At 43.8% G+C, this 13,778-nt stretch overlaps 1 protein-coding gene across 1 annotated transcript; it reads left to right on the forward strand.

The window, feature by feature from the left end:
* Positions 1–2,417, forward strand: LOC149389288 (protein PLANT CADMIUM RESISTANCE 2-like). Its single transcript, XM_089623499.1, has 4 exons — positions 1–260; positions 867–938; positions 1,254–1,463; positions 2,137–2,417. Exons 1-4 carry the CDS (start codon positions 35–37, stop codon positions 2,214–2,216), a joined length of 588 nt encoding a protein of 195 aa, XP_089479625.1. The 5' UTR covers positions 1–34; the 3' UTR covers positions 2,217–2,417.
* The last annotated feature ends 11,361 nt before the right edge of the window (positions 2,418–13,778 follow it).

Raw genomic sequence — 13,778 nt, forward strand, 5'->3', positions numbered from 1 at the left:
ATATATATATATATATATATATATATATATAAATATGTATCCCTCGGCACCACCAGATGCGGAGCAGCAAGAAGAGCAGAAACACACGGCAGATGGGCGTCCGAGCACTCACGTTGTGTTTCTCCAAGATCACCATCAGTCCCAACATACTCCTCCGTACGGACACCCTCATGCTTACGTGGCAACCCGGCCCCACCAACTCTCCCCGCCGGTCAAGTGGTCAACCGGCCTTTGCCATTGCTGCGATGATCCCGCTAATTGTGAGCACTTATATAATATACATGAATCGTTAGATCAGTTCATGGTATAATAGATTTTTCTGATTTTTTTTTTTTTTTTTTGATAGATCCTTAATTTAAAAAAAATTTATGTACTAGAATTAGAGAGGTGACCCTATTAATTCCCTTTATAAGATATTTTAATGTTATTAACTTTTAACCCCTTTTTTAATTTATACTTTTGTAGTCCTCTTACATTTATTTTTGACATTTGATTCCTCTACCATGGATATATATTAAAATTCATGACATCTTTGTATTAATTTTGCGTATATATATATGTGTGTAAGCTATAGATTTGTGATTAATTAATAATTATATAAAAGGTTATTAAGTTATATAGCCACACGGTTATAGTGAATTGAGATATAGCCAACATTTCGTTAATTTCTTGTAAATAGTCAAGTTAACTTATTAACAGATTAGTAAAAAACTTATTTAATCCAGCCAAACATGTAAAAAAGGTAGTTAATAGGCTGTCATGTATGCAAGTTGGCTATTTACAAACTATTTACCAAAGATTGGCTCATTTACAATTCCTATAGTTTAGGTGGCTTACGTAGCCAATTTTTTGTTATATAAATATAGGCGCGGTCACGACGTTTTGTCCGTGCATCACATTCGGACAGATTGCTGAGATTGTGGACCGAGGCTCGTCAGGTAATTTCATTAATTTGTGATTACCAATATATTTACCATTTTTTTTTATATAAATATATGTATTTTACGCAATAATGTGCCGAGGATCATTGCTCTTTACATACGCCTGGGAGCCGGGGTAGCGACCAGGGTAGCATACACTCATAAACTTTTACAAATTTATTTGTTCACCTTAAATTATTATTTTCTATAATTTTAGTCTAAAATTATATGATGTTTTCGCATACACTCTTTGGATTAAAAAAAATTCTTACACGACTCCTAGAAATTTAAATTATGAAAATCTTGGCTGGCTATACCATATATAATTTTCAGGGTGTGCACGGAGTGGAACGGTGTTTGGATTTATGGGGTTGACCGGGTTTGCATGCTTGTACTCATGTGGGTATCGGTCAAAGCTGAGAGGTCAATACGACTTGGAAGAGTCGCCTTGTGTCGATTGCCTTGTTCACTTCTGTTGCGGACCTTGTGCTCTTTGTCAAGAGTACCGCGAGCTCAAACACCGTGGCTATGATCTTGGAATTGGTATGTCCTTCAGTATTGACGTTTTTTCATTGAAGATTATGGGATTTCATAAAATTCTACCTTTATACTTATTGAAATCTTGTTTTTGGTTTTGTAAAATTCTACCTTCTTTCTATGATTTCAGTTGTATATATCATGTACGTTTTTAGTTAAATAGTTAATTGAAACTAATATATTTATAAATTAATCGCGATCTGTCAATAAATTTTTCAACCCATCAATAAATTTATATACCGAGAGCTATCTTGTATTTCGTAACAAAATATATATATATATAATCAGCGTCAAACTTTGGTTATTTTTTTTTTTTAAAATGGACCATTTTGTTAAAAGCTTGAAATTCTGAATATATATATATATATTTTATCTATTCGTTAAAATAATATAGGTATTTTATATCTGCATTTGCTATATATATATAATATTATAAAGTTAGTCTTGACTCCAGAAGAGTCTGAAAGAAGTTAAAAGTCAACATAAATACAAACTGCAATTTGGATGCAATTGTAATTTCACCTAACCGCATACATAATATTATATAACTAATTAAAGAAGAGATGACAAATATATTGACTACATTGATATCAATAAACTACATTGATAAAGTATTTATTTATTATATTGATTCAATAAATATATTGACTACTTAAATATGAATTTGTTGGGGGCATAGGCTGGGAAGCCAATTTGCAAAGGCAACAACGGGGAGTGAGTACTGCTGCTCCAAATATAGCGCCACCTATGACAAGATGATCATCAAGATTTAACAATCAAGTAAAAAAGATGTGTTCTTTTTATCATGTATCTATATCTATATGCATGTGTGGTTTGCTTGTTGGCGTTGTTTTTTTCGCTTGTGTAATTTTTATACGCCAAAGGGAAACAATCTGGGAGACTCGCAAGCTTTCAGTCGCAAGACTCGCAGCAGATTTTTTTGGCTAAAGCCCTTCTTTATTGCGGTGAACTATTCTTATTAATGATATTAATAAGTTTACAATAGATATGTTTTACATGGAGTTCAATTTAGAGAGAGATATTGAGAGAACTTCAGCGAGTAAACCTTCTTTGAGTTTGTATTTCTCAGTAACGAATGATTGAATGAATCTTAACACTGTTATGTTAAATACATTATGCACTCTAGAGGTATGATTTAATGCCTAACTGAATCAATTACATTGACACGTGCTTACGTACTAGACACGGCTCTGGTTCTGACATGGCATGACTGAGCTGGTCAAGCTTAGTTGCTGATGTGGTCACACTCTTAACAGCTCCCCTCAAGTTGGAGGGTGTGGCTTCAATCTTCAACTTGTTCTTCAGCTTCAGGAATATGCTCACGGACACTGTCTTGGTTAGCACATCAGCGGTCTGATCGATCGTTGGAACATATCTAATCTCTAACTCCTTCTTTAACACCATATCTATGACAAAGTAGAGATCAATCTCCACTTTTTTAGTCCGTGCGTGGTAGACTGGGTTTGCTTTCATCGTTGCAACTCCCAAATATCACAGTAGACCACATGTGGAATTGTCAGTGGCACTTTGATCTCTGACAGTAACGACTTGATCTATGTGATCTCAGCTCTACACGAACCAGAGCTCTATACTCAGCTTCTATACTAGATCTAGCCACCACCGTTTGTTTCTTTGAGCTCCAAGACACCAAACAACCCGCTAGCTAGAAAAATGCAGTATGCACTGGTTGATCTTCGATCATTAGGGTTACTTGCGCAATCCACAGCAACGAACTTGGTGATGACTAGATTCTTGGAGGGCTTGAACGTCAATCCGTGCGAGATGGTTACTTTAGGTATCTCAGTACTCTCGTTTACAAGCTAGGCAATGAATATCAGTGGGTTGTTGAAGATATTGGCTTTTATTCACGATGTACGAGATATCTGGTCTCGTGATTGTCAAGTATTGTAACGCCCCAATGACACTCATATACAAGGACGAATTTTCCATTGGCTTCCCCCTTGCTTGGACAGAATGAGCGTCGGAGCCACTAGAGTAGAACACGCTTTGGCTCTAGCCATGTTGACCTTGGTGAGAAGATCAGCAACGTATTTGGCCTGTGACAAGTATACCCTAGAAGTATCTCTAAAAGCTTTGATGCCCAGGAAGTAGTGGAGCGATCCCAGCTCCTTGAGAGCAAATTGAGAGTTAAGGTCGAAGATGAGGCATTTGATCACACATTGCACATTTACAGTGACTACTAAGTCATCAACATAAACTAGTAGCAAGATATACACCGAGTCTTTGACAAAGCCAAACAAAGATGTATCTGCGCGTGAGTTGAAGAGACCCCAGCCTTTAAGAGCGACACTCAGGCGGCCGCACCATGCTCTGGGAGCCTGCTTGAGGGCATACAAGGCCTTGGTAAGACGATACACGTGATCGACGTTGAGAATCCACAAAGCTTTCAGGTTGATGCATGTACACTTCTCCGTTGAGGATCCCATTCAGAAACGCATTATTGATGTCGAGTTGCTGGACATCCCATCCTCAAAGCACGACAAGAGTGATGACGAGATGTATCGTGCACGACTTGATGAAAGGGCTATATGTCTCGTTGAACTCGACACCATGTGTTTGAACATACCCTTTTGCAACTAAACGCACCTTGTAGCATTGCACAGACCCATCTGGTTTATATTGGACTTTAGAAACTCACTTGTTTCCAATAACATGGTGTTGAATAGAGCTAGGGACGAGACCACGTGGCATTGTGCATCAGGGCATCGTACTCTGCTTTCCTGGCTTGACACCATAGAGGATCAGTGATGGCATGTGAAACACTAGGTGGTTCTTTGGAACCAGGACCAATGGTGATTGGATAATTTGTGCTCATTAGGATTTTAGGTTTAAAAATTCCAGATTTTGATCTGGTAGGTGGGACTGTTGATGTCGTTTCTGATCCTCAACAATCGCGAAGAAAACAAAAAGATTAAATGTGTTTGATTCAGTTTATTTGTACTATGTGGATCTCAGAAGGACATTGTAAACATGCGAATGTTAATTGTTTATAATAATATATGTAAAAATAAAATAAGAAAGTAAGCAATTTATTGAATATCCGATCTCAGTTACACGGGTCGAGCTCAATCAGTATGAACACAACTAACGAACTCAGGAATACAATTGAGAGAGAGAGAGAGATGCAAGCCATAATAGGAAAAAGAACATGCAAATCTTCTCTCAAAAGAAGAGAATTTATACCACGACGAGATGTGCTATCTTCAGATACACGTACTCGCGATTTCGTCATTCATTACTTCTCCTTGTGCCATGTCGCTTCCTTGTTTGAATTGGCTCGGTGGAACTCGTCAACTTTCTGCGTTTCATAGCGAGATCGCATCTTCTATGCTGACTTTGACTTCGTATTGATCCTTGGCAAAAGTATACAGAGTTCGTAAATGGATTTGGGCCAAGCCCAAATATCTCTTCAAATCCTTGCATCAATGAATAACAAACGACAAAAATTATGTGTCGCTTTGTTGAGTGGGTTTTGTTTAACTATCGGGCTTATCAGCCTAATATCATTTCGTTAAAGAGCGTAAAACTCTACCCCTATGTTGATGTCGATTTTTGGATCGATCAACAATCACAAAATAAAAGATGAAACGATTAAGGATTTTAAAAGGGGGGTTTAGAAAGACGTCGTATAAGAAACAAATTAATAATAAAAAAACTATAGTAATATATAAATTAATTTTATTAATTTAGAGGAGGTTACAGCGGGACGAGGTGATGAACTCAACAGGTCGAGCTCAAGGCAATAAACGTAATAGTACAATATAGAGTGTCGAAAACTGAGAATAAGAGCTTGTGTGCCAAAATAGTCCTCTCCTCTTCTATTTATAGGCGAGATGGAATCTTCAAGCCGAAGACACGTGTTCCTCGATCCACATTCCTCGCTGAGGTCATAGTCGTCCGAGATCCGGTCTTCGCGGCACGGTCTACTCTGACTGATCCTTCGAGTCGTGGTCGAACTGGCGTCCTTCACTGAGCCAGGAAATGTCGCTGGGCTTGGGCCGATCTGTCGAGAGCGAGCCAGGTCCATAATTGATATCGCGGGCCGTTCTTTAAATGGATCATGGGTTTCAATTGGGCCAAAGCCCATATGAAATAATATTTGAATGTTTAAATTTTTATACCCCCACAATTAGCCCCCAAATATTTTGAAAATATTTCGAATATTTTGAAAATATTTAGCGCGGAGAATTCGAATTGCTCCAAATAAAAGGGGGAATGGTTGAAGATTTGGGACCACGTGGCGTCGTATGAGAGCGCGTCCTCTTCACACGTGTCGTGATATAACCGCATTTCGTAGGTCGAAGTCGAAGAGTCGGAGAATCTGTTATCTTTGCAGATATCGAGGAAAATATCTTAGATTTGATTTGGTTTGATTTCCGAAATCATCATATTTTTTCGGGATTTCGGGTAATGATGAAACATATAAATAAGCGTGCCGAAGAGTCACTCATTCTCACTTATATTCTCGTCGTCCGCGGTTAAAAGGTAACTTTCTCTTCTGAGTTTCCTTCTCTATTCCCTAAACTCTCTCTAAGTTCTTCGATTTTGGTTAGACTTCGACCACTTTTTATTCTTAGTTCGGCCAGCGAACTCAAGAAAGTTCATAAACTTTAAACACTTCGTCCCTAAAAACCGTAGTTTTAGGATGTCGGGCTCGGGACTTCGTCCATCAGGGTCTCAACCTTTAGGGAACGAAGACATATTGTTACCTTCTGCCGTGACCTCGACCGACCTTAGGAGAATCCGTGAAAAGTATCAGATTCCCCCAGAAATTAATATTCTTCTTCCTCCACCTGGGGCTACAGCCGACACCGTAGTGGAGGGTTATTGTTGTATATATGAAATATGGCTGGAGAAGTGTGGCTTAAGATTTCCCCTTCATCCCCTCCTCTTTGACTTCGCCCAGACTCTAGGGTTGACCCTTCCCCAGATGTGTCCGAATTTTGTTAGGATGGTAATGGGTCTGATAGTTGTGGCCTATGAGGAAAAAATCGAACTCACTTTGATGGATCTAGTCCGTCTTTGTGTGGTCAAGGCGAACTCGAAACATGATCCGAAGTGTTTCTACCTCTCGAGAGCCGCGGGCAAGGGTGTGATCTCGGGCCTCCCTTCGAAGGACAAATTTTGAGGAAGGCGATATTTTTACTTTGCTGTGAACGAGCATTCACTCGGGGATCAAGCTCGTTCTTTCTCGTCAAAATGGGCGAACTCGCCGAGTATGCATAGAATTTAGTTCGCCCGTATTTATATTCTTCACAATGGGACATTTACTTATTATTTTCCTCGTCATTTTTTTATAGAGAAAATCAAAGCGCCATCCCAAGGAGTGGAGTTCGCCGAAAAATTAACGTTGCTGCAGTTGGGCGAAGTAGAGTGGTCGAGCTTCACCCCGTTCAGATTCATTTCGGCCAAAGTTTGGCCTTTTCCACCAAGCATATCAGAATACAAGGAAGGTAAGCTTGATTTGATCTCGTCCTCTTTCTCACGGTCAATTGTATACACCCTGTCTTGATCAAGTTTTTATTCTGTTAGTCGTAGGGGACAATATGAATACCCCGATTAGTGCGCGCGAGGCGAGGAAGCAGAAGAAGGGAGGCGCTGCCTCGACTTCGACCCCGACCCCGACCCCGGCTATCCCCGTCAACGATCATGAGGTCGAAGTGACCAGAGTTCGTCTGGTGTCTGAGATCCCGATCATTCTGGTGCCCTCTGACGAGGTACCCGAGACGGCCGAGGTCGCTCCGAATGACATTCAGGGAGCCGGAGTTCCCGAGGCCGAGGAAACTCAAGCCCTTGGAGTCGGCGAAGACATCCCCGAGGGAACTGAGGATCGAGCCCCCGAGAGGGACGAGATCGGGGGGGGGGGGGCGCCCAAGAAGAGGAAGACGCCAGCGAACCGGGTTCCTGAGGGGAGAGCCCCCGGAGCGAAAAAGAAGAAAAAAAAGGGTCCGGGTCCCGACCTTGCTGGTAGGGACGATGAAGAGACCGCCCCTGAGGTCCCCGCGACCGCGTTGACTCGGGCGGACAAGGGCAAAGCCGCCGCTGAAGGAAGCAAGTCTTCCTCGAAATCGAGGTCTGGGGGCCGAGATGACTCCGCCCCGACCCGGAAGAAGAAACACGTCGTCAACTTCCACTATGCTCGGGATCATCTGTTGTGCGACGACATTTACTCATCGGCGGGGCTTCTTCGTCAGATGACGTGTTCTGGGATGGAGCTCCCAAAGGTCCCTGACCTCACCGAGGCGGACTGGTACAGGATGATGGCCTCGGCCATAACTGGGGTAAGTTTTTTATTTTTTTTTTATTTTTTGCATATAACCGATATGTTATACTTGTGAAAATGACTTATTCTCTGTTATGGTCGAACTAATGGAGGTTGGGTTGATTTCAGCTGTCCACCCAACTGAACCGGGGTGTTTTTCACTATGAAAAACGCCTTCATGACGCCAAGGTCGAGCATGAAAAGCTCGCCGAGGTTCAAAAGGGAACGGAGTCTCTACAGGCCGAGCTCCAGGGAATGAACGACAAGATTTCCACCCTCCAGGACGACCTCCTGGCCAAGGATGCTCTCTTGGAGAGGTCGAACGGTAAGATTGAACGCCTTCGTGGCAAAGTTCAGTTCTTATCTGTCGACATCGATGATAAGAAGGAGAAGATCAAGGGATGGGCAGCTCGTTCCAGCGGCTTCGAGAAGGAGAGGAACAAGCTGGCGGCCGATCTCGAGGCGCGAGATAAAGAGCTGAAGGATGCTCTGGAGGAGATCGCCCGGATGAAAAGGACGGAGAAGGCGGAGCGAGATCGGGCGGTGCGCGCCGCGAGGAGGGCGACTTCGCTGAAGTATCAAGAGCAGATACTCAAGCATCGCGCACGGAAAGAGAAGATGGATGAGGCCGTTCTTATTCTCAAGAAGCTCGAGCAGTGTCGGGGGAACAAGGAGTTGATTTCGGAGGCTTTGAGAGGTGAGATCTCGGACTGGACGGCCGAGATGAAGGATACTGAGGACGACATCGCCCAGTACGAAGCCGATTACGAGGCCGTCGTTATTCCTGAGGTTGAAGACGTCCCGTTCACTCCGTACTCAGACCGATCTCCCGTCGATGCGTCAATGGCCGATGGAGAGACCTCTACCATCAACGAGCATGGCTCAATGCTTGGCCGTGCTGACGAGGTCCTCAACTCCATCCCTGAGGGGAACGAAGAGGCGGCGGTGTTTACGCCTCCTCCGGAGCGCCGAGATGTCGAGGCCGAACCCCGTGACCAAGCTTGAATCTCCTCGTCCCGTTCTCGTTTTTTTATTCAATAAAATGTTTATTTTGTTTCTGGGGCCTGCGTTTTGGGCGAAGTTTTTATTGGTTTTGATACAATCATAGGGGGCTTCGGTACCCCTATTTTATTTGAGTTTATGTTATTATTTTATGCAATTTTGATTTTTAATTTTGCCAAGTTTTTTAGCTCGCCAAGACTAATTATGAATGCGTGGATGTTTATTCTTTTATTCAGTCCGTCCTGCCGATCTGGATATCATTATTTTGTTTGTTCCTGAGGCAGCTCGGATCAGTATAGTCTGTTAAGTCTTTTAGGTCGCATTTTGTTTGGCCCAAAATGTTTCCCTTAAAGATATCAGATGATTTTGCTAAGTTATTTAGGTCGTCAAAGAACTAAAAAGTTTCCCTTAGGCTGAAGTTTGGAATTGGTTCGTCGTTCAAAATCTGTATAGTTGTCCGGAATATTGCTGGTCCGAAGCGTTTCCCTTTAGATTTGAAGTCGAAGTCCGTAATTAAATTTGGTGAAAATTTGAAGTCTTTTAGATCGTCGGGGACCTAAAAAGTTTCCCTTAATATTTTCGGACGAGGTCGACCTTCGTGGGTGCGATCTCCGATGACGATGCGAGATGTCGGTTCTCGCCAGAGTCGAGGCGTTTGCACTGCTAGCCAAGTCCGAGGTTGGGGTCATTGGCCGAGGTGCGAGCTCCGTGGCTCTAGAGGGTAGGGGGACTGTGCCTTATTAAGGGGCTGCCTACGTACCCTTATGCAGGGATCAAGTCGGACGTAATTCGATTTTTACTGGTTTTAACAGTAATATTTTTTGAGGTTCGAGACGTTCCATGATCTTAAAACCGGGATTCTGTTGAGCGTTTCAAGTTCATAAACGCCGGGATAGGTTACTCTGGTGACCCTATAGGGGCCTTCCCATTTTGCCCCGAGTTTTCCGGCGTTTGCCTCGGCAGTATTTTGAAAGATTTTTCGGAGGACCAAGTCCCCTACATCGAATCTTCTTGTGTTAACGTCTTTGTTGTAGAATCTAGCGATGGATTGCCTATATCGGGATAACCGTGATAGGGCTGAATCTCGCTTTTCCTCCACTAGGTCTAAGGCATCGCATAGGGCCTCGTCATTTTTTGGCTCATCCTCAGGTGCGTATTTTACCCTAAGGGTTTGCACCTGATGCTCGATTGGGATGACAGATTCGACTCCATGGACGAGGGAAAACGGAGTTTCCCCTGTCGGCCTTCGCGGGCTGGTTCGGTATGCCCACAACACGCCCAGTAGTTCTTCTGCCCACCGCCCCTTCTTGGCATCGAGCCTTTTCTTTATGGAGTCGACTATGGTCTTATTTGTTGCTTCCGCGTGCCCATTTTCTTGAGGATATCGTGGTGTTGACATTCTTACCTCAATGTTGTTATGGATGCAAAACTTTCTAAACTTTTTCGATATGAATTGTGATCCGTTGTCTGTTATGATCTCGTGGGGAGTTCCATGCCGACAGATTATATTTTTCCAGATGAATGTTGTGACGTCGACGTCTTTTATCAAGATGAAGGCGCCAGCTTCTACCCATTTAGAAAAATAATATGTTAAGATTAACAGAAATCTTAACCCGCCAGGGGTGATCGGCATTGGTCCCACAATGTCCATAGACCATTTCATGAATGGGTATGGCGTCGAGATAGATGACAATTCTTCCGCGGGTCTTTTTATGTTGGGGGCATGGCGTTGGCATTTATCGCAGCGGCGCAAGTGCCCCTCGCAGTCTGTCAGCATGGTCGGCCAAAAGTAGCCTTGCCTCTTTATTTTGATGGCGAGCGCTCGTCCACGTGCGTGATTTCCGCATTCTCCTTCGTGTACGTCTTCCAGGATTCGTTTAGATTCCTCTGTCCCGACGCACTTGAGGTAGGGTCCTGCGAAGCTTCTTTTAAATAGGCTTCCATCTATGATACAAAATCTCGCGCTTCTCAGCACGAGCTTGCGTTTTGCCATCTTATCGGATGGGACCGTACCAGTCGTGATATAATGTAGTATTTCATCTCTCCAATCCCCCATTTCTATTGTTATGACCGCGGCAACGGGCGTGTCAATAGAAGGTTGTTCGATTGTTTCAACTGGTATAATCCTCTTGAGGCCCGGATCCGAGGTAGATGCTAGGGCAGCCAATGCGTCGGCCGAAGTATTCTCGCCTCGAGGGATCCTTGTCAGGGAGAATTCTTCGAAGTTTTTTGTTAGTTCTTTTATGACTTTTAGGTAAGCTTCCATTCGCTCATCCCTAGTCTCGTATTCCCCGGAGTATAGGTTTGCTACGAGTTGGGAGTCGCAGAAAGCTTTCACTTTCTTTGATCCAACTGCAGTGGCCAATCTAAGTCCGGCGACTAGTGCTTCGTACTCGGTTTCGTTGTTTGATGCGACGAAGTCGAGCCTAAATGATTGTTCTATAGTCTCACCGTGGGGGGAGGTTAGGTGTATTCCTACTCCAGCCCCTTGCTTCGATGATGCCTTGTCCACTTTAAGTGTCCAGGTGCCTTTGACTTCGGTTACGGTGGGACTTTCCCTAGGGAGTTCGATGATGAAATCCGCTAAAACTTGCGATTTTGCGGATGTCTTCACTCGATACTCGATGTCGTATTCGCTCAGCTCCACGGCCCACTTGGTTAACCTCCCTGATTGGTTAGGGCTATGTAGGAAACTTCTGAGCGGATGTGATGTCATTACTACTATGGTGTGAGATTGGAAGTATGGTCGAAGTTTTCGCGCGGCGGAAACGACGGCCAAAGCCAGTTTTTCCATAATAGGGTATCGAGTTTCAGCATCGACTAACGACTTGCTTGTATAAAAGATTGGTCGTTGGTCCCCTTGCTCTTCCATGACGAGTACTCCACTAACTGCCGCCTGAGATACTGCGACGTATAGATAGAGTGGCTCCCCCGCAATGGGTTTTGCCAGGATTGGGGGTGTCGATAGATATTCTTTCAATTTTTTGAACGCCTCTTCGCATTTGTCGTCCCATTCAAGCTTCTTATTTCCTTTGAGGAGCCGATAGAAAGGGAGACATTTATCTGTTGACCGAGAGATGAAGCGATTGAGGGCAGCAATGCGTCCCGTCAACCTTTGGACTTCACGTCTATTACAGGGTGAAGGCATCTCTCGTAAGGCGTGTAGTTGATCCGTGTTAGCCTCAATTCCTCGTTGGGTAACTAAATACCCCAGGAACTTGCCGGATGATACTCTGAACGAACATTTGGTGGGATTGAGTTTCATGGCATATTTATTCAATACCTCGAAACATTCCTCCAAATGCCTTATGTGGTCGTTCTCCCTTAGGGATTTTACTAGCATATCGTCAATATACACTTCCATCGTCTTCCCTATCCTTTCCTTGAATATTTCGTTGACTAACCTTTGGTAGGTGGCGCCAGCATTCTTTAGTCCAAAGGGCATGACCTTATAGCAATACGTGCCACGGTCGGTGATGAAAGCTGTTTTTTCTTGGTCATCCGGATGCATCAGGATTTGGTTATATCCTGAGAATGCGTCCATGAATGAGAGTATTTTATGCCCCGTGGTCGCTTCGACTAGCTGGTCAATGTGTGGCAACGGGAAGCTGTCTTTGGGGCATGCTTTATTTAGATCGGTGAAATCGACACATACCCTCCATTTCCCGTTTTTTTCTTTACGACGACAGTGTTTGCCAGCCAATCTGGGTATTTCACTTCGCGGATTGAATCTGCGTTGAGCAGTCTTTCGACTTCGTCGTTGACTACCTGTGCCTGTCGGGACTGAGCTTTCGTCTTTTTTGTTTTATCGGTTTAAAACTGGGATCGACGTTAAGTTGGTGGGACGTGACGTCGATGCTTATTCCTGGCATATCTTCGGTCGACCAGGCGAAGGTGGATTTGTTTCGTTTTAAGAAACAGATCAGTTCTCGCCTGATGCTACTTTTAAGCTTAGTTCCGATTCCTACACACTTGGAAGGATCAGAGCCATCAAGCTGTACTTGGACCGTTAACTCAATGCTTGGCGCATCGATGGAGTCGGGGTCCTCTAGTGTGAGAACTTTCTTGGCCGACTCCACGTTCATTAATTGCTATTGCTCTTCTTTAATTGTCTTGGCACAATGTTTGTGACTAGTGAGATAGCAACTGCGGGAGGTTGCCTGATTTCCTCGGATCTCTCCTATTCCCTCAGGCGTAGGGAAGCGAATACATTGATGAAAGGTTGATGGCACAGCCCTCATCATGTGTATCCATGGTCTTCCCAAGATAATGTTGTAGGGGGATGGACAGTCTAGTACTTGAAACTCTACTATTTTGTTGATTCCATGTGTTTTTACGGGCAATCTGATTGTTCCCAAGGATGGAGTAGTGGACCCATTAAAACCTGTTAAATGGGTTCGTTCTCTTTCAATCTCGTCTTCATCGATTCTCATCCTTGCCAGGGTATCCTTGAAAATAAGATCTACAGAGCTGCCTCCATCGATTAGAACTCTCGCGACCTCACAATTAGACACGTCGATCGTGATCACGAGTGCGTCATCGTGTGGTTCGGTTGTCCCAATTGCTTCTTTTTCGGAGAACGAGATTTAAACATCTTGTTCTAGTCTGATTTTGGTCGTTGGGTTACTCAATCGTCTTTGATGTGTTTTGATGGAGTTAACTGTTTCGTTGCAAAACTTTGAGCCGCCCATTATGAAGTCAACTCTGTGTTTTGCGATAGTCGGCGGGGAGTTTGGTTCCCCTTCCTCCTCGGGTCTTGCTCTCTTGGGGGAGGGGTTGCCCCTTCCCCTGTTGTTGCTATTGAAGATTTTCTTCTTTGGCGGGGGTCCTAGATCAACATCTTTCAGTTCCCCCTTCGCATATTTCTCGGCTAAAGCCTTACGCATGGTTTCGCAGTTAACTGTGTCGTGGCCGTTAGCCTTGTGGAAACTGCAATACGCATTGGGTCCTGTGTCCATTTCTTAGCCTGGGGGCCTCCCTCCTTAACGTCATCATTGCCATTGAGCATATAATTA

Source organism: Urtica dioica, chromosome 8 (genome assembly GCF_054948205.1).
Source record: "Urtica dioica subsp. dioica isolate 48M chromosome 8, U.dioica_male_clone48M_v1_H2, whole genome shotgun sequence".
NCBI classification, from domain to species: domain Eukaryota; kingdom Viridiplantae; phylum Streptophyta; class Magnoliopsida; order Rosales; family Urticaceae; genus Urtica; species Urtica dioica.

Bases quoted from the DNA above. Each gene is read 5' to 3' on its own strand.
- LOC149389288 (XM_089623499.1), top strand. From the start codon at position 35: ATGTATCCCTCGGCACCACCAGATGCGGAGCAGCAAGAAGAGCAGAAA. The intron at 261-866 runs GTGAGCACTTAT...ATATAAATATAG, and splicing joins CTGCGATGATCCCGCTAATT to GCGCGGTCACGACGTTTTGT. The intron at 939-1,253 runs GTAATTTCATTA...TATAATTTTCAG, and splicing joins TGTGGACCGAGGCTCGTCAG to GGTGTGCACGGAGTGGAACG.